Source organism: Typha latifolia, chromosome 10 (assembly GCF_019914945.1).
Source record: "Typha latifolia isolate L0001 chromosome 10, TyphaL0001v2, whole genome shotgun sequence".
Taxonomy (NCBI): Eukaryota; Viridiplantae; Streptophyta; class Magnoliopsida; order Poales; family Typhaceae; genus Typha; species Typha latifolia.
Genome location: NC_133095.1, coordinates 6,301,880 through 6,325,568, shown reverse-complemented (window position 1 = coordinate 6,325,568; position 23,689 = coordinate 6,301,880). Strand labels below are relative to the sequence as shown.

Here is a 23,689-nt window from a genome sequence, read left to right as displayed (position 1 = left end):
GACTTAGCAAAATGATGCCACAGCCTAGAGGTGAACCTGGGGTCACGGTCAGAAGTTATAGAAATTGGTGCCCCATAGCGAGCAAAGATTTCATACCGGAATAAAGCGGCTCGATGATCCATAGAATCAGTGGTACTGACTATGAGGAAGTGAGCTGACTTGGTCAATCGATCCACAATCACGCATATAGAGTAATTTTTCTTCAAGGTCTTCGACAGACCCACCACAAAGTTCATAGTGATATGCTCCCACTTCCACTCAAGAATGGGTAAGGGCCTGAGTGTCTCAGCTGGCTTTTGATGTTCAATTTTGACATGCTAACAAATCAAGCATTGAGCTACAAATTCTACAATGCTCTTCTTCAGTCCCGACCACCAGAAGTATCTACGAACATCATGGTACATCTTCGTCTCCCCAGGGTGCACACTATAAGAGGTATGGTGAGCTTCCTCCAAAATCTCCCGATAGAGTTCGCCTACGTCAGGTACATAGAATCTATCTCCAAACTTCAAGGTTCCCAATCCATCAAGGCAAAAACCCTTTTTACCTGAGTCTCGAACTTGCTGGAGGTCTTGTAGTAAATGTGGGTCTTCTGCCTATGCAACTCTAATCCTCTCCGCTAGAGTTGGCCTCACAGTTAACTTGGGCAGCAGTCCAACACCCACATCATTAGCTATGATGTGCATGTCTATCTTCTGCAGATCTCGCAGGATGTCCTGCTTCTAAGTAATCAAACTAGCCAAATTTCCTATTGACTTCCTGCTCAAGGCATCAGCCACCACATTTGTCTTCCTAGGGTGGTAGTTAATAGTGCAGTCATAATCATTCACCAGCTCAAGCCACCTGCGCTGTCTCATGTTCAACTCCCTCTAGGTGAATAGGTACTTCAAACTCTTGTGGTCAGTGAAAATCTCGCACTTCTCCCCGTAGAGATAATGCCTCCAAATCTTCAGAGCGAACACTATCATTGCTAGCTCCAAATCCTGGGTAGGGTAGTTCCACTCATGGTTCTTGAGCTACCTGGATGCATAAGCGACAACTCCGCCCACCTGCATTAGAGAACAGCCTAAGCCTGAGTATGAAGCATTACAGTAGACCTGGTAGCCCCCTCCACTATGAGGAACTATAAGGATAGGTACAGATGTAAGTCTCCTCTTCAGCTCTTGGAAGCTCTCCTCACAATCAGCTGTCCATACAAAACACTGATTCTTCCAGGTCAGCCTAGTAAGGGGACTGGGAATTTTTAAAAACCCTTCCACAAAACGCCGATAGTACCCGGCCAACCCCAGAAAACTACGGACCTCCGAGACGGAACTTGGTTGCCTCCAATTGAGAACAACGGTGATCTTGGATTGATCAACCCGGATGCCCTCTCCTAAAACCACATGCCCAAGGAACACCACTTCCTCCAGCCAAAATTCACACCTAGAGAACTTAGCAAATAACTTTTCTCTCCTTAGCACCTGTAGTACTAACCGAAGATGCTCTTCATGCTCCTGTTCTGACGCCGAGTAAATCAAGATATCATCAATGAAGACCACCACAAACTGATCCAAAAAAGGGTGAAAGACTCGGTTCATCAAGTCCATGAAGATAGCTGGTGCATTGGTCAAGCCAAAAGGCATAACCACGAACTCATACAATCCGTACCGGGTACAGAAAGCCGTTTTTGGGATATCTACTTCCCTAATCCTCAATTGATGATACCCAAATCTCAGATCAATCTTTGAGAAGACGCGCGCCCCACACAATTGATCAAACAGGTCCTCAATGAGAGGCAAGGGATACTTGTTCTTCATAGTCAACTAGTTCAATTATCGATAATCAATGCAAAGGCGGAGGGTTCCATCCTTCTTCTTCACAAATAGGACTAGAGTGCCCCAAGGGGATGAGCTAGGCCGGATGAGTCCCCTACTTAGCAAGTCATCAATCTGCTCTCTCAGTTCTTCCATCTCCTTCGGAGCCATACGGTAAGGTGCCTTGGAGACCGGTCCTGTCCCCAGAATTAGGTCTATGGTGAACTCAACTCCCCTGTTTGGAGGAAGCCCCTAAATGTCCTTTGTAAAAACATCTGGGAACTCCCATACCACAGGTAAGTCAATCAGGGTTTGAGTCCCAACTGACTCGATGAACATGATTGCCACCAACTATGAACGGTCCACTTGTTGATCCTTACACAATCGACACCCAATGCCATCATTAAGCTGCAAAATAACCTCCTTGTTGTAATAGTTAATACTAGCATGGTAGGCGGCTAACCAATCTACCCCTAGGATTAGATCAAAGTCCTACATCTCGAGGGGTAGGAGGTCCGCCTTGAAATCCCACTCGCCAAAAGTCAAGGTGCAAGATCGATAAACATGGCGAACTTCCAGAAAGTCACCAAGTGGGGTGGCTATGACCAAAGGCTCAACTAGAGGTCCCGACGCCACATCCGCATTTTCCACGAAGGATGTAGAAATAAAAGAATTGGTGGCCCTAAGGTCAAATAAAATCCTAGCTGTGTGTGCAAATAATGTCATAGTACCTACCATTGCGTATATAAGTCTTAACTAAAATAGGAAAAATGCATCTTTTCATAATATGCAAATTTGCACAGGGTTAGGAAGGAGGATCTAATATTATGTATAAGTAGAACATATGTAAAACTTAAATAACATGATTAATTTACTCAGTTACCTATGGCCACCTCATTGGACGCTTCAACATCGTATAGGGTCATAGCAAAAACTCGGCCAGTACATCTGCCCCGCCCTCTGCTAGGAGGTCCCGATCGTGCGCCCCCGCGACCCTTACTCGCAGTAGTATTAGCTCCCGATGCTCCAGATATAGAAGACATGGTGGGAGTAGCTGGCACTCTGACCAACACGGGACACTGTGTGTAGACATGCCTAGACTCTCCACAGTGGAAGCAGGTAACATGAGCACTGAGACAATCACGAGATATGTCACCCCTCTTGCCGCAAGCAAAACAAGTTTGACCCTCAGGGGTAGATGGCCATGCAAAACCACCACTACCCAAATTGCTCGAAACTGCTGCTGACATCCCACCACCAATAGAAGGTTGAGCCCTACTCGGCCCGCCTGAACCTTGAGGGCTGGGTCTACTCGGGGTAGCACTAGAACCCGCAGCACCAGCATAGGGGTAACACCTCGGTCGCAGGAAGGTCCCACTAGAATGACCTCCATGCGGACGCCTATCAAAGCGGTCGGTACAACCCGCTACCCACTCTTGATGCTATGAATGCTCCGCAAGTAAGGCCCTCTACGCTATCCCCGCATTCTCCACCAACTCTGCATATGTCAGGTTCTTCACCATGTTCACCCACTTGTGGATCTCCATCCGGAGGACCATCTTGAACTGGTTAGCTCTAGTAGCATCATCAGGTATGACTCTAGGGCAGAAGCGGGATAAGGCATTGAATTTGTCCTCATACTATGCCACTCTAATATTCCCCTGCCTCAACTAGGTAAACTCCCTCGTTAACTGGAAACGTAGGGATCCAGGAAAATATTTCCGGTCAAAGAAATCCAAAAAATGCCCTTCAAGTGATGTACTCCCCAGCATGGCGCTCAATGGCCCTCCACCACTCTTCCGCCTCTCCGTGGAGAAGAAAAGTGGCAAAGGTCACCTAGCGACTTTCTAGGCACTCAAAAGCGATCAGGATCTTCCGCACATCCACAATCCACCTATTAGCCTCCATGTGGTCTGTCGTGCCGCTAAACAAAGGGGCGTTGAGTTGCATGAACTAGTTCAGCTCCTAGGCGAACCCACCTCCAGTATGCTCGGTTGGAGTAATATGCTCTGACGGCTCCCTCAGTATGTGCATCCCAGACATAGCCACCGTGCACTCCCGAACTAATTCTTTGATGAGCCTCTCCTGCTGTCTAACAAGCTGTCCTAGGGCCTTGATGTGATACGATTCGGACTTCACTGATGTCGTCTCGAGCACGGATACTCTTTAGGGGTGTCTTTGTTTCTTGTTTTCATGTTTAATTCCTAAGAAAATAAGTTTTATGTAAGTCGCGTTCTAAACGCGGTTGTGAACGCCTGCATCACGTCTAGAGGGTGTGAATTGTGTGTTTGAACGCCGCGTTCGAATGCGCTGTGAACGCCTGTATCGCGTTCACAAATCTAGAGAAATGGGAAACAGGTGTGTTCGGTCACGCGTTCGAACGCCTACATCGCGTTCGAAAATCCAGATAAGAGAGAACTAGGTGCATTTGAATGCGAACGGGAGCGTTTGAACACAGTCGGTGATAATGTACTGTTTAGGGTTAATTTTCAATTATTTGGTTAGCCTCTAAAGGATTGTCGATGGCAACCATAGAGTCATTATTGAAGAATTGAGTTTTGTCTTACCTCCTTCATCTTCTTCACTCTCGTTCTCTCGATCCCCGGCAACGTCGCTTCTAATCTCCCTCGACCGACCTATCACCCTGGTCCCTTAGGGGTGGCCTTCTCCTCCCCTTCTTCTAATCTATCCGATTCACCTAAAACTTGATTTGTTGGAAAGTTCTTTTCTAGGGCTACAACATATCGAAATTTTACGTCGATCCGATGGTGGCTCTTTAGGTCTCTATTTACGAAGTTCCATGCCAAATCTAGTCTAGATCTGAGAATTATGAGAGATCGAACTTTAGCCTAAAGGGGAGATCGTACCACGATATTGGCTAAAGTATCAGCGGCTAGTTCGTCAATAGGGGCTGAAGCCCATTCACGAATAGTCGCACGAACAGATCGAGCACGTCTAGGCGGTATCCCTGGTAAGTTCAACGCAATTTAGTTCTTAATTCAGAAGTATGTCAAAAGTCGTACGTGGCTCTATTATTCATTACTCCTAGTTATTCATTATTATTATTATCACTTTCCTATGTATTTGGATGGTATCTAGGAAGACTTATCAGATTTATGTTGAACCTAGGCTCTAATACCAAGATGAAACACCCAAACCTCCAAATACACGTGTAAACCACATGGGTAAATCTCCCCACGCGGTGCATCACATGACCCGTCAGTACTAGGATTTCACAAGGCACACAATAGCACAAGTTCATACCATAAATAAACTCAACCATAAGAGTCCGGATATAAGTTCCACAGGCCACAACAAGCCTTCAAGATACACATCCAAAATACAACTCTAAAGTCCCAAAATACATCGTCAATCATAATGCCCTCGCAGGGCTCAATATAACTAATAGACATACTGAAATAGAAAGGCAGCTACTCCTTGCTACCCACACCTGCGTCCCGTAGCTCTGAAATAATGCCACCAAGAGGTGGTGAGCTCACAGCCTAGCGAGTAGGATCCATACAATCTATAACAATAAAATCACATGTGCATATCCACTGCATGCCTATAATCGCTAGCAATAACAATACGCTTGCTTAAATGACATACCATGAGTTACTAAATCAATGCAATCAATAAGGACTACACGTCACTATCCTGGAACATGCCAATTCCTAAACATATTTGGATAAGTCTACACATATATAAAGCTTACTATAATCTTTTATTCATACAAATATTAATCATAGTATTTACATGTTATGCACAGCAATAAAAGAGTAGTTTAGTCATCTCATGCCCACTGAGGCATTAATCATATTTATCATAGCTCACCGAACTATTCACCACACAGGGTAAATACTCTCAAGAAAATCATCCATCACATAACCATCCATCATCTCATACATCGAGGGGGGATATATACACATCTAGCAATAATTCCACCTACACATGCATGGCGACACTACAATGAGAGAATCGGGAGCCCTCGGCTCATCAACAGACGCCCTAACCTTGCGTCGTCGAGTACCGCTAGAGATATATCCCCGCCTCACAATCATGTTCTTCTATCATCATAATCTAGTCCTAACTATGCAGTATAATTACCTGAATGCCACACAGGCTCCCGACTTCAGGTGTTGGTCGCTAATAGTATAGTCATATAAGATACACTCTACCCTTAACCTTGGGCTGAGTGAGTAAGGACACTGCCTAGTCAGAACCTGACTACTAATGATAGGTGAATGTGGTGCAGTGTCTATGAGTGTATAAGGCATGTCATAGTCATTATGATCGTTACATTCTATATTCACAACAGATATTTATGCAAGGGTATATCATACATGATACATGTAGAGCATCGTTACACTAATGTCTATGCTAACATTAACATTCTCATAATATCATGTTGAGTAAATTATTAATAACTTCACATGTCAAGATATATCATGGTACACTAGATGCATGTTTTGATACCGACATTTCCTACAATGCCATGATAGGTATAATAACTATAACTATATTATTCTAGACTTGTATTAACTCTACTCGCCTAGGGTGTCTCTATAGTACACTAAATCTCCTTAGCTAGCCAGCTCCTCCGAAATCCCAAAATCCTCCTCACGTAGTGTCAATCCTATTAATTCACGCAAGTCTAAAGATTAGCGAATTAATAGAATAAATTTCATTACTAGAGAATTTATGTTTAGACATAAATATAAGTCAAGGGTCTCCTAGGGTGAGTTCTATGTTATCCTAAAATTCATATGATAATAAATTGTCATTACGGGGGGTGGTTAGGCTAATTAATCAAGTGGAAGTAGATACACAGGGTTATAAGGTCCAAATGGCCCCAAATGGGCTAGGCTGAGGGTATTGGACCTAACCCAATAGGCAAGGGGGCATTGGTGGGCTGCAGTCCAACTGCAGCAGGTTGGCTGAAGTGGGCTGGGGTCCAACTACAGCCCACCAAAGGCTTAGTTGGTGGGCAACAGTTTGCAGCCCACCCAACCCAAGCCTAGTGGGCTGCGATCTGGACCGCAGTGGGCTACGGTCTAGACCGCAGCCCACCAAGTGGGGTGTGGCGGTTAAACAACCCCCACCCTCCCCCACTATCCCCTTCCGAGGGAGGAGACAGAGGGGGAGAGGGAAGGCCCAAGGGCTTGCGGTGTCTGCGGGGTGGCACGAGGTCGACGGTGCTGGTGGCATAGCACGAGGTCGGCGACACGGCACGAGGCCGATAGTGCCGGCGGCACAGCACCAGACCGAGAAAGGTAAGAAAAAGGAAGACGGGAGGAGGGCTTGACGGCGGCGGGGCACGCTCTATGGCCGGTGGCCATGGAGGTCCCTCCTCCCTTCAATAACATTGAAAGAAGGTCTCAAAGGCAGTCGTGCTCTAGTAGTAGCAGCCGTTGTCTTTGAATCCGCTGAATTTCCAACCGATGTTCTAGGCGCAAATCGCTCATCTCGATTACCCCAACTTGTTTTCGCTGCCATCTCGAGAGCCTTGTGCTTTTGCTCCATCCTCACGGCCTTCTCAAAGGTCTCCTCAAGAGTCGTAGGACAATGAGCATGAACATCTGCCTGGATCTCTTCCCGCAGCCCTGAAATGAATGTGTTCATCAATATAGGTTCGGGCCAAGGTGGCTCGCAATGGCTACTAACTCTTTCAAATTCTGCTTGGTACTCCAATATAGTTATATTATGAACCATCTTGCTTAATGTGGCAGCAAAATCTTCATACGCCGTCGTCCCAAATTTGCGTGTAATCCTCCTACAAAAGTCAGTCCAACTAGTAAATCCTCCACTATGAATAGCCGATTGATACCAATGCAATGTTATTTCTTGGAGGTGAAAGCTTGCCATCTGGACCTTTGCGTCCTCCATTGTCTCTTGGCAATCAAAGTATTGCTCCACTTGAAACACCCAATCCGTCGGATCACTGCCTTAGAATTTTAAAAAGTCTAAGCATGTGGTTCTCCCCCGTATAGAATTGTTAGGTTCGCAAAAGATCCTTGCTTTAGGTCTGAACCTTTGTGCTTGTTGATCTCCTTCTCTAAATCCTTGAGCACATCCATCACCATCTTCGAAGGGATTAACTTCATCCTCAAGGTGCCAATCCTCTTCATCGATGAAGCGCACCGGTGTGGTCCCACCGCTGGTCCTTTTTGAGGCACCGATCTTCATCGAGGACATGACAAAGCTGATTGGTTCATGACATATTCCTTTAGATCATTATTATCATTCTGCATTGCGTCCACCCTATGTAGCAATATTTGGAACATGCCCATAAGTTCATCCGCCAAGTCCATGTTCACACCCATGGATGTTGGTTGATTCGGTCCTGCCGTGGCCGCCCGGCATGGGCACGTGTACTCCCACACGCCCACACGGCACGTGCAACGCTCGCGGCCAGTCGGGCGGGGCCCGTCACGCATAGATACACTCCTGTGCACGTATAATTATGATATCATCAAATAAAACCGTCTCACATATCCATGCTCACATAATCCATCACCAAATAAATCCATATTGAACATAATCCATCTTAGAGATCAATCATACTATCAACCAAATAAACCTGTTAACATGAATGCCCAAGTCCACAACAATCATATCAAAACGTTACTTAATCTGGCAAGGCCCACACAAAGCCACAACAAATCATCAAAATACAATTAAAATAACTAATACACGAGAACACTATGATTCGACTCGTATTATATAAATCATCGTTTAATACAAGGAGTACAAATATCAATACTAGTACAACTCAATATTTGGTTAAACTATCATCTATACCGTCTCGCATCTATAAATCACCTCGTCATTGCTCTCAAATATCTCCTCAAGATATCTCAAGTCGCTACCACGTACCACATATCTGAGAGGGTTAGAAAATAAATAAAGAGAGTCATGAACAAAAGGCTTAGTGAATAGACCCAAATAGAGTGTAAATCATGTATTGGGTAATATGAATCAGAAAGAGCATCATGTCATGAATGAACATATAAATGTATCCTCAATACTATATAAATGTATGGTAGATATCATGTCATAACTGATCAAAGTATATAATTCTTGACAATGTATAAACAAATCTCCATGTCATACCATCATCATAACTCTCTCTCTCAAATATAACACATATGATGTATGCCGACCATGATCATGCTATGATATCAAATATAACCACATATGATACATATTGACCACTCGATAATCAGGTATGTCAAATGATAATGAAATCATATGCATTTCTTAACAACAAGGTCATCACCGACATCTCGGTACAACACCATCATACTAGACCACTATGCACAGTCAACACCAAATACCCGATCTCAATATTCTACATGTTGGCTTAAAGCATACCCTGCCATACGTTAAGGATATCTTAGTCATAATCATACCCTACCAAACACTAAGGGTATATCAAAATCTATCCAGATCGGGTACCCCACTAGTTAATAGAAATCACATGAGGGTAACTCGCCACACGCATGCCTTAGCGAACGGCAGGTGTCCGATTGTCTATGAACACAGACTCAATTGACCTCGGACATGGGCCATAAGATATCGCATATCAGCGACCATAATTATCACTCTAGGCACCCCTAACTCTAGCGCCTACTCGGGTACGCTTATGTTTTTTATATCAATTTTCCTATCAATGAGATTTATGCATTTCTTTTTATATGATAGATCACGTGCATATATCCAGTACTATAACAAGTCATGCATATCACAAATTTAGGCGGTAAGAAAGTCAAGGGGAAAATAATGTAATGTAGTCTCCAACTATATATGTAACACATGTATGTCACTACTAGTCTATCACATGCATACTCATGCTAGAGATCACCCCGACACAAAGTCATAACAGTATAATCATCTCCAATCATCTCTATATATCATCAGCATACTCATATCCTAGATCAACCTAATCAAATGCATGATAAAATATGCTCAGCTGAAATTATCTCTAGAAAAGGTCATATAATCATGTTGGAGACCAAAACATGCATATACATAATTATATTATATATCCTAATTTGAGAAAGGCATCTAAAGGATAAGACTACTCACAGTCTGATTAGAAGATACAAACCACGTCTCTCTCACATCCGTCAATCAACGTCAACTCATCGATAGGGTACACGAGGACTCATATAAGGGGTTCGGGATCTGAAAATGTTTAGGTAGTATGATGTTAGTCGTTTATCCAATTAGAATTTATTTATATAAAATATGATGATTTAGTAGGTTTAGAATTCCTTTTTTTATATTTTATCAAATATCTAGATTTAATTATAGATATAATTCTAGTAATGTAAATATGCAATTATTATAAAATGCTATCTATGGAATAAGAATAAAAGGTTTGTTCTTTTTACATAAAAATAGTCTAAGTATATAATTATAAAGTAATAATAAGAGGCTTATATACTTATATATATATATATATATAATTATAAAAATATAAGTATCGATAAAACCTAATTATAGTTAATATTTGTGGTTCTTACTATTTTCTTTAATAATCGTTAAATATAGGTAAAATGATTATAATCCGGTCAGATAAAACTGATTATCAAAGTTTAGTATTTTATTTTTATACAAAATAGAAATACATTATATATATATATATACATGATGTCTATATACGTAAATTCTAATTGATATCTATATATCAACAAGGTCCTAGAAATACATTATATATATATATATATAATGAAGGGTATATTTATAAATCTCATGACTATAATTAAAGAAGCTAAGTATTAATATGTTATTTGCAAGTAATATTATATGTAAATAATAAATTATTAATTCTACTAATTATAATTAGCTAATAATTATATTAGTGAATATATATATATATATATATATATCAATGTAATTAATTTTCTGTTTAAACTAGTTGCATTAACTACATAAAATATTTAGTTAAAAAAAATAAAAGAAATAAAGCTAAAATAAAACCCATAACACAATGCTGGGCTTAGTAGGGAGGGGGAGCCGATTCAGCAAGGAGGGGCTCGGCTTCTACTGGCCAGCCAGTGGCCGGCCTTTCGTAGGTGGCTCGGTTCCAAAGAACCCGAGAGAGAAAGAGAAAGAAAAGGAGAGAGAGAGAGAAAAAGAGAGAAAGAGAGAGAGAGAGAGAGAGAGAGAGAGTTACGGATCGATTTCACTTAGTTTCATAATTTTCTAACTACAAGAGAATATTTGGTGAATATTTTCCCTCGGTTGCGCGAACTAATTTCTACAATAAATCCAAATTTTGAAGGAATCGTTCCGTAGCCTATCATTGGTATCAAAGCCAAGCGAACCTCAGACCTCCATTAATGGTGGAAACAAGAAAGATGACATCAACAAGGAGACCAATAGAGAGCACACCGACAAGAGAAGACTCAATCCACGATAACCCTAATCGTGAGGCCAATTACTTTGGAGCAACCACGGCAGGACCGAGTCAACCAACGTCCATAGGTGTGAACATGGGCTTGGCAGAAGAACTTAGGGGCATGTTCCAAACGTTGCTGTGTAGAGTTGATGCAATGCAGAATGATCATAATACTTTAAAGAAATATGTCATGAACCGATCAGCTTCGTCATCTCCTCGACGAAGATCGGAGCCTCAAGAATAAACAGCGGTGGGACCACACCGAACCAATACCCCACAAGTCTAGGTGTGACATGATAGTGTCAATGATCCTCTTTTACCTATGCCTTCACATCATCCCCCACATTCGATACAAAACCCAAGACTGGCACTGGTGGAACCCGAGAGGCGTGCAGCACTAGTGCGCTTCGTCGATGAGGAAGATTGGTAATTTGAGGATGATGTTGATCCCTTCGGAGATGGTGATGGTTGAGCTCGAGGATTTAGAGAAGGAGATCAATATGCACAAAGGTTCAGACCTGAATTAAGGATCTTTCGCGAACCTGACAATACCATTCAGCGGAGAATCACACACTTGGACTTTCCAAAATTCCAAGGCGATGATTCAACGGATTGGGTGTTTCAAGTAGAGCAATACTTTGATTGACAAGGGACAGTGGAGGACACAAAGGTCTAGATGGCAAGCTTTCACCTCCAAAGAACAGCATTGCATTGGAATCGATCTGTTATCCATGGTGGACGATTTACCGGTTGGGCTGAGTTTTGTAGTAGGATTACACGCATATTTGGGACAGTGGCATATGAAGATTTTGCTACTACATTAAGCAAGGTGGTTCAGAGGATGACTGTATTAGAGTACCAAACAGAATTTGAAAGAGTTAGTAGTCGTTGTGAGCCACGTTGGCCCGAATCGACATTGATGAGGACATTCATTTTAGGGATGCGAGAGTAGATACAGGTGGATGTTCGTCCTCTTTATCTTACTACTCTTGAGGAGGCCTTTGAGAAGGCCGTGAGGATGAAGCAAAAGCATAAGGCTCTCAAGATGGCAGCGAATACAAGTTAGGGCAACCAAGATGGGTGGTTTGCGCCTAAAACACCGGTTGGAAATTCTGTGGCTTCAAAGAGACGGCGCTTGTTTAGACCACGACCACCTATGAGACCTTCTTCCAATGTTAGAGAAGGCACAAGACCCCCTGTTCGAACTCTCACACCTGCCTAGGTGGAGGAGCAAAGAGCGAAGGGCCTTTGCTTTCGATGTGATGAACATTTCACCCCCGATTATCGATGTTCCAAACTGATCAAGAGTGTGATGCTCATCGACAGTCTCGAGGAGGACGATAAGGTTGTTGGTGATAGAGATTGTCTATGATGAGGTCGTGGAGGAGGGCGCAGAGGAAGATATAAAAGCTAAAATATCAATGCATGCATATTCAAGTACTTCCGCGCCGAGGACATTGTGGGTAGATAAACTCGTTAGAAAGCATTGTGTGCATATCCTCATCGATTCGGGGAGTACACACAACTTTCTAGACGAGAGATTAGTGAGGAGATTGGGTTTAGACGCTAAATCGACTTTGGGGTCCAAAGCATGTGGATGAAATTTAAACAAGGAAACAAAGATGTGCATCTTGATGGCATTTTATTCTCAGCTGATTCCTGCGATGCAACCGATGGTGGAGCTGTCTTGTGCGAGTTATTTGGCATATCTTCTTCAGTTAGGACCAGCAGAAGATGAGCCTCAAATGAGTCCATCTACTACCATCGAGTTGTCTAATTTATTAGATAAATTTGCTAGACTATTTGAGGAACCAAAGGAGTTGCCACCAAGGCGAATGGCGGACCATCACATAGAGATTGCGCCTGAAGCTGCACCGGCGAACGTGAGGCCATATCGATATCCACATGTGCAAAAGGAAGTTATCTCCAAGATGGTAGCCAATATGTTGGAACATGATACAATTCGGACTTCACCGACGTCGTCTCGAGCATGGATTCACTTTAGGAGTGTTATTGTTTCATGTTTTAGTGTTTAATTTCCATTAAAATAAGTTTTCTGTAAGTCGCGTTCGAACGCGGGTGGAGTGAGTTCGAACGCGGGTGGAGTGAGTTCGAACGCGGTTTGTGAACAGGGTTGTGAACATGGGTGAAGATAGTGTACTACGCGTTCGAACACGGTGCGCTCGAACGCATTATGAACACCTGCATCGCGTTTGCAAATACTGACAGGCGCGTTCGATCGCGCGTTCGAACGCCTGCATTGCGTTCGCAAATCCAGAAGAGCTAATTCGGTGCGTTCAAACGCGGTCGGGCGAGTTCGAACGCGGTCGGCGAAAATTGTGTTTTAGGGTTAATTTGAGTTGTTGGTTAGCCTATAAAAGGATGTGTATGGCAACCAAAATTATTATTGATTACTGAGAATTGAGTTTGCCTTGCCTCCTTCGTCTTCATCGCTCCCGTTCCCTCAATCCCCGGCGACGCCGCTTCTAACCTCCCTCGACCGACCAATCACCCTAGTCCCTTAGGAGTGGCCCTCTCCTCCCCCTTCTTCCAATCTATCCAACACCACATTTTCACCGGTGTCACCCCATTAACGCCGGTCCTCCACCATCCACCATTACCTAGGATCTCGTGCCTCCATCCACGGATCCAAAACAGAGCATCCTGACGTTCGTCCACTAAACGAATGATATCTCGAGATCCCCAACTCCGATTCGCCTGAAACTTTATTTGTTGGAAAGTCTTTTCTGGGCCTACAACATATCAAAATTTCACGCCGATCCGACGGCGGAAAATTTCGGGATCTTATTTCAAAGTTTCGTGCAAGATCTAGTCCAGATCTGAGAATTAGGAAAGATCGATCTTTAGCCCTAAAGGAGAGATCGCATCAAACTTGGTATCAGAGCCACCGTTCCTCGGACAAGCGCTTCTAATGACGACCACCAGATCCATGGCTGCACGGCATGGTGATGAAGAAGAGATTTTCCCAATAGAGGTGGGAGAAACGGTTGCGGGGACTTCCACACGCGGAACCGCCCGATCTAATCGGAATGCGGAAGAGCCTAGCATTCAAGCCGTGTTGGGGTCTCTTTCTGAGCAGATGGCCATTAATAATCAGATGATAATGGAGATGATGCGGGAACTCCGGGCGACAAGAGAAGCAATGTCGAATGGGAACGCACCATCGACCCCACAACGCGAGTCCACCCCCTTGAACCCACCGCCACCGGTTCAGCCTTTGCAACCACAAGAGCCGCTGCTACCACCACCCTATGGGCAGAGGCAAGCAAGGATGGTTACACCAGGTCCAGTTGCAGGTGAACCCATCCGATGAATGAACCACCATGGAGACCACCTTGGAGATCAAGATCCGTGGGCGGGCCAATACGATCCGGAACCACAGCGAGTTAATCTGACCGGCCAATCACCCTACTCCCTTAGGAGTGGCCCTCTCCTCCCCCTTCTTCCAATCTATCCAACACTTGCCCTAACTCTTCCATCAACCATAACCCTTCAACCACCACTTTTTCACCGGTATCACCCCATTAACGTCGGTCCTCCACCATCCACCATTACCTAGGATCTCGTGCCTCCATCCACGGATCCAAACCAGAGCATCCTGATGTTCGTCCACTAAACGAATGATATCTCGAGATCCCCAATTCCGATTCGCTTGAAACTTGATTTGTTGGAAAGCTCTTTTCCGGGCCTGCAACATATCAAAATTTCCTATCGATCCGATGGCGAAACATTTCAAGATCTTATTTCAAAGTTCCGTGCAAGATCTAGTCAAGATCTAAGAATTAGAAAATATCGATCTTTAGCCCTAAATGAGAGATCGCATCAGAACAAGGCCTCATAGAACCAAGTCATAGCTCTTACTCATCGCTTGTGCTGTTAGTGCAAAAGAAGGACGGGACATGGTGTTTTTGTGTCGACTACCGGGCACTAAATGCTATCACTATCAAGTATCGGTATCCCATTCGGGTCATAGAGGAGCTGTTGGACGAGCTTGTAGGGGTGACCATATTCAGCAAGCTTGACTTGAGGGCTAGGTTCTATCAAATTAGAGTTCACCTAGTCGATGTGCTGTATTACGAACTCCGGATGGGCACTACGAGTTTCGGGTGATGCCCTTTGGTCCCATCAATGCTCCAGCTACTTTTCTTGGTATTACTCGGCCTCTACTGCGTAGGTATATATTGGTATTTTTTGACGACATTTTGGAGTTTAGCATGACTGAATTGGAGTATTGACAGCATTTAGAGGATGTGCTAAATTTGTTGAAGCAAAACCAATTGAAGATTAAGAAGTCCAAGGGCCTATGGGGAGTACAACAAGTGGAGTATTTAGGGCACATCATCTCATTTGAAGGTGTAGCGACGGATCCTCAAAAGGTAGCATGCATGATGGCTTGGCTAATACCTACTACTATCATAGGATTGCGAGGACTCTTGGAGCTCACCGGATATTATCGTTGCTTCATCGCCGGGTATGGCAAGATTGCTGCTTCTCTCACTTCTTTGTTGAAGAAGGACTTTTTTAGATGGATGGATGAAGCCACTACAGACATTGAAAAACTAAAAACAGCAATGACAACGGCGCCCGTTCTAGCACTACCGGACTTCACCAAAGAGTTCGTTGTAGAATGTGATGCGTCGGGAGTTGGCATAGGAGCTGTACTAATGTAAGGAGGACGTCCCATAGCCTTTCTTAGCAAGGCTTTATCACAAAAATCCTAGCAATTATCGACCTACGAGTGAGAGATGTTGGCAATTCTACATGCGGTGACAAAGTGGTAGCCTTAATTTATCGGTAGGCGATTCATTAGCCGAACTGATCAAACGAGCCTTCTATACTTTATGGGATAGCATATACACACTCCGGCATAGCAGAGATGGGTCACAAAATTATTGCGGTATAATTATGAAATCCGATACAAGAAGGGAACGGAAAATAAAGCAGCGGATGCACTATCGTTCCAACCCGATACCGTCGAGCTCGCAGCATATTCTTCTCCTACTTTTCCCTTCCTTGACAAGGTGAGGTATGCATGTACATTTGACCCATCATTTTTGAGACTATTACAGGAGGTGTTGGATGATCCGGAGTGCCATCCAGAGTTAGAGAATTGAGGCGATTTGCTATTGGACTGCGAATGCCACACACGATTGTCTTGGATCGTGATCGTGTATTTATGAGTGTCTTTTGGATGGAGTTTTTCAAATTGCAAGGGACTCTATTGAACTTCAATTCGACCTATTATCCACAAACGGACGGCCAAACCGAGGTGGTCAATCGAAACATTAAGCAGTTCTTGAGGTGCTTTATTGGAAAGATGCCGAGACGATGGTTGGAGTTCTTACCGTGGGCAGAGTGGTCTTACAACACTGCCTACCACAGCAGCATTGGCATGACTTCGTTTGAGGCGGTGTATAGTTGCATAGCTCTGACATTATGTGCTATGACCTAGTGACATCTACATATTAGACCAAGGTGGACTTAGCTTTGATGGATAGAGACGCCACATTGAGGAGGTTGCGTGCCCATCTTAAACTTACTCAAAAGCGCATGAAGCAAGTTTATAATCGTAGCCATAGGGAGCAGGAGTTCGATATCGGCAATTGGGTGTTTGTGAGAGTACAAACATATCGACAAGTGACCTTGCGTCCAATTGCAAAACCAGAAATTAGTACATCACTACTTTGGTTTGTTTTAGGTGTTGGAGTGTATTGGTCCGGTTGCATATTATTTGGAGTTGTCGGAGGGGTCGAGAGTGCATCTTGTTGTCCATATTTTATTGTTGAGGGAGCGCATTGAGTATCATGAGGTTGTTGGATTAGCTTTACCGGAGCCATCAGAGGAGACAAAGATCGTAGAGCCAATTCGAGTACTTGCTAGGCACCGACGACGTCATGGTACCAGATTAGAGATGGAGATTCTAGTTGAGTGGCTTGGCAAGCCATCCGATGAGATGACATGGGAGTTGAAGACGGACATCTTGGAGCGTTTCCCCGACTTTACAACTTGAGGGCAAGGTGGGGGAAGCGTGGTGGGCTGATAAACCTTATTAGAGTCATTTCTTATTGCATTAGTTATTTATTTTTATTAAAAATAAAATTCTTGTAGGTCCCGTTCGAAGGTGGAAGGGGTTATGTTCGAATGCCCTTGCCCACAAGGTGTAAAGTCATGTTTGAACCCTACATTAGGTTCGCAAAAATAGAGATAGAGAAATATGTGTTCAAATGCGGTCGGGCGCGTTGGAAGGCCTACATCGCGTTCGCATTGACAGAGAACGCCTTTTGTGCATTCGAACATGATCCTGCGCGTTCGAACGTGATCGGCGGGATTCCACTAGTATTAGGGTTAATTATTATTATTAGGGCTTATTGGCCAGCCTCTATAAAGGTGTGGATGGCAGTCAATATCATTATGCTATTGGATTATTAGTTTCTTGCCTCCTATCTTCTCTGTATTCTCTCTACCCTAATCTCTCTCCTCTCTCTTCACCAACGTACCACCTCTACCGTTGGCAAGGTCTCTCCTAACTTCCAGTCTCCTTCGTCTATTGAGTCCTCCCCCTTCTTTGGGTCTCGATCACTTCTTCCCCTTCCTCTTTATCCCTTAAGCAACATCACCCATCTACCCTCATCTCTATTATCATCCATAACCCTAACTTACACTCCACCCGTACTTACACTCTATTATCATCCATGACTATGATAGTGAGATATAAATGGATTGTATCTAACTCTGATATATATGATATCGAGTGGTTGACATATATCATGCATTATTACTAATGTGACTATTATCATTAGATCATGATTGTTATACATCATATGTCATTATATTGGGTGATATTATATTATAATTTCATCATGAGAAATATTATTAGTTGAGGATATAATATGCCCATTCATGAGATAATACTGATACGATCTCCCCGTTTTGGCTAAGGTTCGATCTCATCTGATTTTCAGATCTAGACTGGATCTGGCACGAAACTTTGTAAATAGATCCCGAATGATGCCGTCGTCGGATCGACGTGAAATTTGGATAACCGGTTGAACTAGTGACTCATGCAACTAGGCATTTTTTGGATAACCGGTTGGGTCAACAACTGTTGCTAAGTTACCAAATTATCCATAATATTTAATTAGAATATTCTACATCCTAAAAATATATTTTAGTCCTAAAAATTTGAAAATGTTTAGTTTATATTGTGCTTTAATGTTGTAAAATTAGTTTTTTCTGCACATATACCCTTAAATAGGCTCTTATTTTCTTGTATACCACTCCAAAGTTCATATTTACATTTATATCAACCAGAAAATATAGTTTTGAATGGGTAACTTTTAAAAGCATTAGTTTTTTTTTTATGAATACACCTTCGAGTAAACTACTATTAAAATTTTAACAATTTAACGTCGATAATTTTATTTAAAATATACTTTTTATTTAATATACATTTATTTTACCTTAACGAATTAGAAAGTATTTCTTTAATAAAATTCATCATCCAGTAGGAATTGAACGTACGAATTTGCCGATTCATTGAATCCTAGTTCGGGACTGACGGGGCTCGAACCCGCAGCTTCCGCCTTGACAGGGCAAAGATAAAGGATTCCGGAACAAGGAAACACTATTTTCAGGGATCCCACAAAATCATTAAACCTGGCAGCTGCTTGCTCTTTGATCAGTGATTCACCGGCCGGGAGGGAGCCATCTATATGAATTTTGTCACAGATTAAGTGATTATTTTTTTTCTAAAAAAGGATATCCAGCCTTAATGGCTCAATCCTTGAGTGATCAAATTTCAAAAGCTTCTTGACACCGATCCCCACCTTCCTTCTTAGAGAGCAAATTGAAGAAATGACCTTAAATCTATGTAAAAGATAAAAATAACATTATTCTAGTTTTCAAATATTTCTCTAATTTAATAGTACTTTTATCTTTTTCTATTTAAAAACTTAATTTGAAAAGTAACCATAGTATTTTTATTATTTGTAGAATTATTTATAATTATCTATATATCATTTAAATATTTTTATGAAATTAGTAATTCAATCGAGTGAACCACTAGTTGAGGCAATAACCTAATGCCCACCTCTGACCAGGTCGACTTTCGATGATTTTGATAACTATGGTCATAGGGATTGTCGGCCGATTTATATGTCCATCTTATAACTGCTATAATTACTTTAATAATTAATTTGATCTTGAATAGAATCGATAGTTATCTTACCAAGGTTTTGAGGGTTTTTTTTTAAACTTAAAATTCATGTATTTGTGAATGTCTTTCTATGCTTTACTTTTTCACATTATAATTACTGATTGTTTGCAGTAGATTTGATCTCTTAAGACGGTTTATAAAATTTTCGTAATATATTATTACAATTTTTAAATATTTGCCCACTAGTTAGAAATACACAATATATGTTTAATTCTTTTGGCATTCACTTCTAATTTCTCATAAGACTAGTCCAAAACATATGCGGTACTACTCTCAAACATCAACATCGTCGTGCCAGCTTGCAATTATTATTGTATTAAAATTAAAAAAATGACTATTATTATTCAATACATATCCATATAAATAAGTCATTCTTAATGCCAATCATTCTTAATTTGCTAAGTTTGCAAGTCAAACAATATGCCAGTCTTTAGGGACTAAATAATATTGAAATCTATCTAAAACTAAGATAGGATAAGGTGTGAGTTGCCTCCAATCCAGCCTACTAGCTTGCATATATTTCTGCTATTAAAATTTAGAAAAATGAAATTTATAATGAAATACGCATCCGTGTACATATGAATAAGTTGTTGTAAGTCATTCTTAATTTGTGCGAGTCATTCTTAAATTGGTAAATTTACAAGTCATTCATTAAGCCGGTGATTCATATATTAGAAGTCATTGTTTATACATTTATATATGCTTCTAGATTCCTAGTTTGGTTTCTTTATAAATGATTGTAAGAATGCATCTCAGTGCGTTCATCAAGTGCAAAGTAAGCTAAGACAGAGAGAAAGATGGCAACTGAGGGTTCAAAATTGACAGCAATGGCAAGTTTTTCTTTTGTTAGTGTTTTATAAATCAACTGCATGCATGCACTAGTGCTCATTTTTGTACTCATAATCTTTAATATATATAAATATATAATTTCCAGAGGGCTGTTGACGGTGATGTTTGTTTTGGGAGTGTTGCACGTAAAGATTTTATGTTGTACCCCAGAAATCTATCCATTGCATGGAGCGGGACGAAGCAGTACTGGACATGGACTTGGATCAAGTCTGATAGGTGCTTTATATATTTTCTAGCATATAAATTGGTAGTGCCTATATAATTAATTTCCATTAATTTCCCGTACTATAATCAACTATATATATAAGAAGGTATGGATACTCATTGAATTTACCTTAAATTTGTGATCCAGGGAAAATACTTTGGTAGAAGTGCCTCGACTTGTGAAGGTATGGTGGCTTGAGGCAACCGGGAGCTTTGACATGAGCGAGCTCATAGAAGGTACTAAGTATAGCATCGTGTTCAAGGTGATGAAAAAGGATCCATCTGAAGGTTGGAAGATCCCTGTGAACCTCACCCTCAACTTACCAAATGAGATGCCATCCACCACTACGGCTAGCCTTGATGAAATGCGATGAGCACTAGTGCATGCATGCATTTGATCCATAAAACACTAATAAATAAACTTGCCATTGCTGTCAATTTTGAACCCTCAGTTGCCATCTTTCACTCTCTCTGTCTTTCTTTGCTTACTTTGCTGCACTTGATGAATGCATTGAGATGCATGCTTACAATCATATATAAAGGAACCAAACAAGGAATCTAGAAGCATATATAAATGTATAAACAATGACTTATAATATATGAATCACCGGCTTAATGAATGACTTGTAAATTTACCAATTTAAGAATGACTCGCACAAATTAAGAATGACTTACAACAACTTATTCATATGTATTTCGTTATAAATTTCTTTTTTTTATTTTAATAGCAGAAAATATGCAAGCTAGTAGGCTGTATTGGAAGCAACTCACATCTTATCCTATCTTAGTTTGAGATAAATTTCAATATTATTTAGTCCCTAAAGACTGGCATAATATTTGACTTGCAAACTTAACGAATTAAGAATGATTGGCATTAAGAATGACTTACAACAATGACTTACTTATATGGATATGTATTTAATAATAATAGTCATTTTTTAATATATACAACGATAATTGTAAGCTGGCACGATGATGTTGATGTTTGAGAGTAGTACCGTATATGTTTTGGATTAATCTTCTAAGAATTTAGAGGTGAATGCCGTAAGAATTAAACATATATTATGTATATCTAACTAGTAGGCAAATATTATTATTTTAATAATAGGGGTTATTTGCATCTTAACCCACTTTGTTTTCGATTTGGCGAGTTAGGGTCATTTTTGATTTCTCTTGCACTTGAGAATTTTTTCTTACTTTTCTTCTAACTTTGCCCTTTCTGTCATTTGGTGCCTCATTAAATATTGACGGGGCACTATAATAGATTGAGAAATGACTCGTACTCATCTTATTCATATTCTATTTCATATGCTGCTGCTAATTATTATTAGGGTTATTTGCATCGAAAACCCACTTAGTTTTCAATTTGGCAGGGTCATTTTCGGTTTCTTTTGCACTTGAGATTTCTTTCTTATTTTTCTTCCAAGTTTGCCCTTCTTGTACTCGAGTACTGCTGCCCTGTTGTAGAATCCCAATTTTTGACTTAAAATAAAAAAGTAATATTTTTATTATGTTCTTTCGTACTTGAAGAACGAAAAAAAGTTTTGCTAGGGGATATCCATCGTAGCCATCGTCTTCTTCTACTCTAAGGTTTTAGCTTCATCGAGCATGTCCTTCCCCGAAATCATGTCTAAGGTTCCCTTTAAAGGTATTCTTCATCACCGATAAGCAAGCAAGATTTTTCGCTATGTATTTTCGACTAGTACCATTGAGGTTATTGTTTAAAAATTTTCTCTTAAATTATTGTCGGAGTTCTTTGTTTTTGTCCGTATTCTGTAGTTAAGATTTGTGAGGCCATTTATTGAGAAAGCCCTCATAATTTTATGGGACTACCACTTTTTTAGGGAATAGGAGAAGATATGAATAGTTGTGATGTAATGTTGATGTTGCTTTCTTAATTAATTTACCAAAGTTTATTTACAAAATTCGTCATTGTTATTTTTATTTCGCAGTTTATTGACAAATGTTAATTAGGTTTCATAGTTTATTGACAAAATTCATCCTTATTGTTATATAGGTTTTGTAGTTTATTAACAAAATTTGTGCTTATTGTCAATTAGGTTTCGTAGTATTAACAAAATTTGAGCTTGTTATTTTGGTTTAGCAGTTTATTAACAAAATTCGTCCTAGCTATTAATTAGGTTTTGTAGTTTATTAGTAAAATTTGTCCTTGTTGTTAATTAGGTTTCGTAGTTTCTTGACAAAATTTGTCATTTTTGTTATTTAGGTTTCGTAATTTATTGACAAAATTCATCTATGTTAATTAGGTTTCATAGTTTATTGACTAAATTTGTAAATGTTGTTATTTAGGTTTCGTAGTTTATTGACAAAATTCGTCCTTGTTAATTAGGTTTCGTACTTTATTGACAAAATTTGTCATTGTTGTTATTTTGATTTCACAGTTTATTAACAAAATTTATCCTTATTGTTATTTAGATTTCGTTGTTTATTGCTAAAAATTTATCTTTGGTGTTATTTATATTTCGTAGTTTATTGGCAAAATTCGTCCTTGTTGTTATTTAGATTTCGTAGTTTATTAACAAATTTCATCCTTGTTGTTATTTAGGTTTCGCAATTTATTAACAAAATTCCTCCTTGTTGTTATTTAGGTTTCGTAATTTATTGACAAACTTCGTCCTTATTGTTATTTAGGTTTCATAGTTTATTGACAAAATTCGTCCATTGACAACATTCGTCCTTGTTATTTTTAGTTCACAATTTATTGATAACATTCAACCTTATTATTTTGGTTTTGAAGTTGTTATTTTGGTTTTATAGTTTATTGACAATATTTATACTTGTTATTTGGATTTTAATTAGCAAAATTATACGTATATTTTGTGTGTTGTACACTTAAATACCTGCTGGATGTTTGAAATATTATGTTATTATGATTTGTGCAAATAATTTGAATAAATATAATGGCAAAGACCAAGAAGAGAGATTTCACTACTTGTAGTGAATTAAGAAAACTTCAATCAAGTCAGACCCTTGATGCGAATCGGGTCAGATCAGATCATATCAAGGGGAGGTTGCGCTCAATGGATTGAGTATAGTTATCTTATCTGCTTATTTGCTTTAATTAGAGTCTTATTAGGTTATAATTTATTGGTTAACTAGTTCAGCTATGCGCAGTTTTGGGAAATTATCCAAAGGATATTCCACAGATGGCTAAATATTACGAAACCACTTAGAGAA

The 23,689-nt window shown here is 40.6% G+C and overlaps 1 protein-coding gene across 1 annotated transcript; it reads left to right on the top strand.

The window, feature by feature from the left end:
• Positions 1 to 20,201: 20,201 nt before the first annotated feature.
• On the top strand, positions 20,202 to 20,865 carry LOC140796488 (protein PHLOEM PROTEIN 2-LIKE A1-like). The gene is made up of 3 exons (XM_073149532.1): positions 20,202 to 20,268; positions 20,373 to 20,503; positions 20,640 to 20,865. The coding sequence occupies exons 1-3, from the start codon at positions 20,236 to 20,238 to the stop codon at positions 20,863 to 20,865; spliced, it is 390 nt and encodes a 129-aa protein (XP_073005633.1). The 5' UTR covers positions 20,202 to 20,235.
• The last annotated feature ends 2,824 nt before the right edge of the window (positions 20,866 to 23,689 follow it).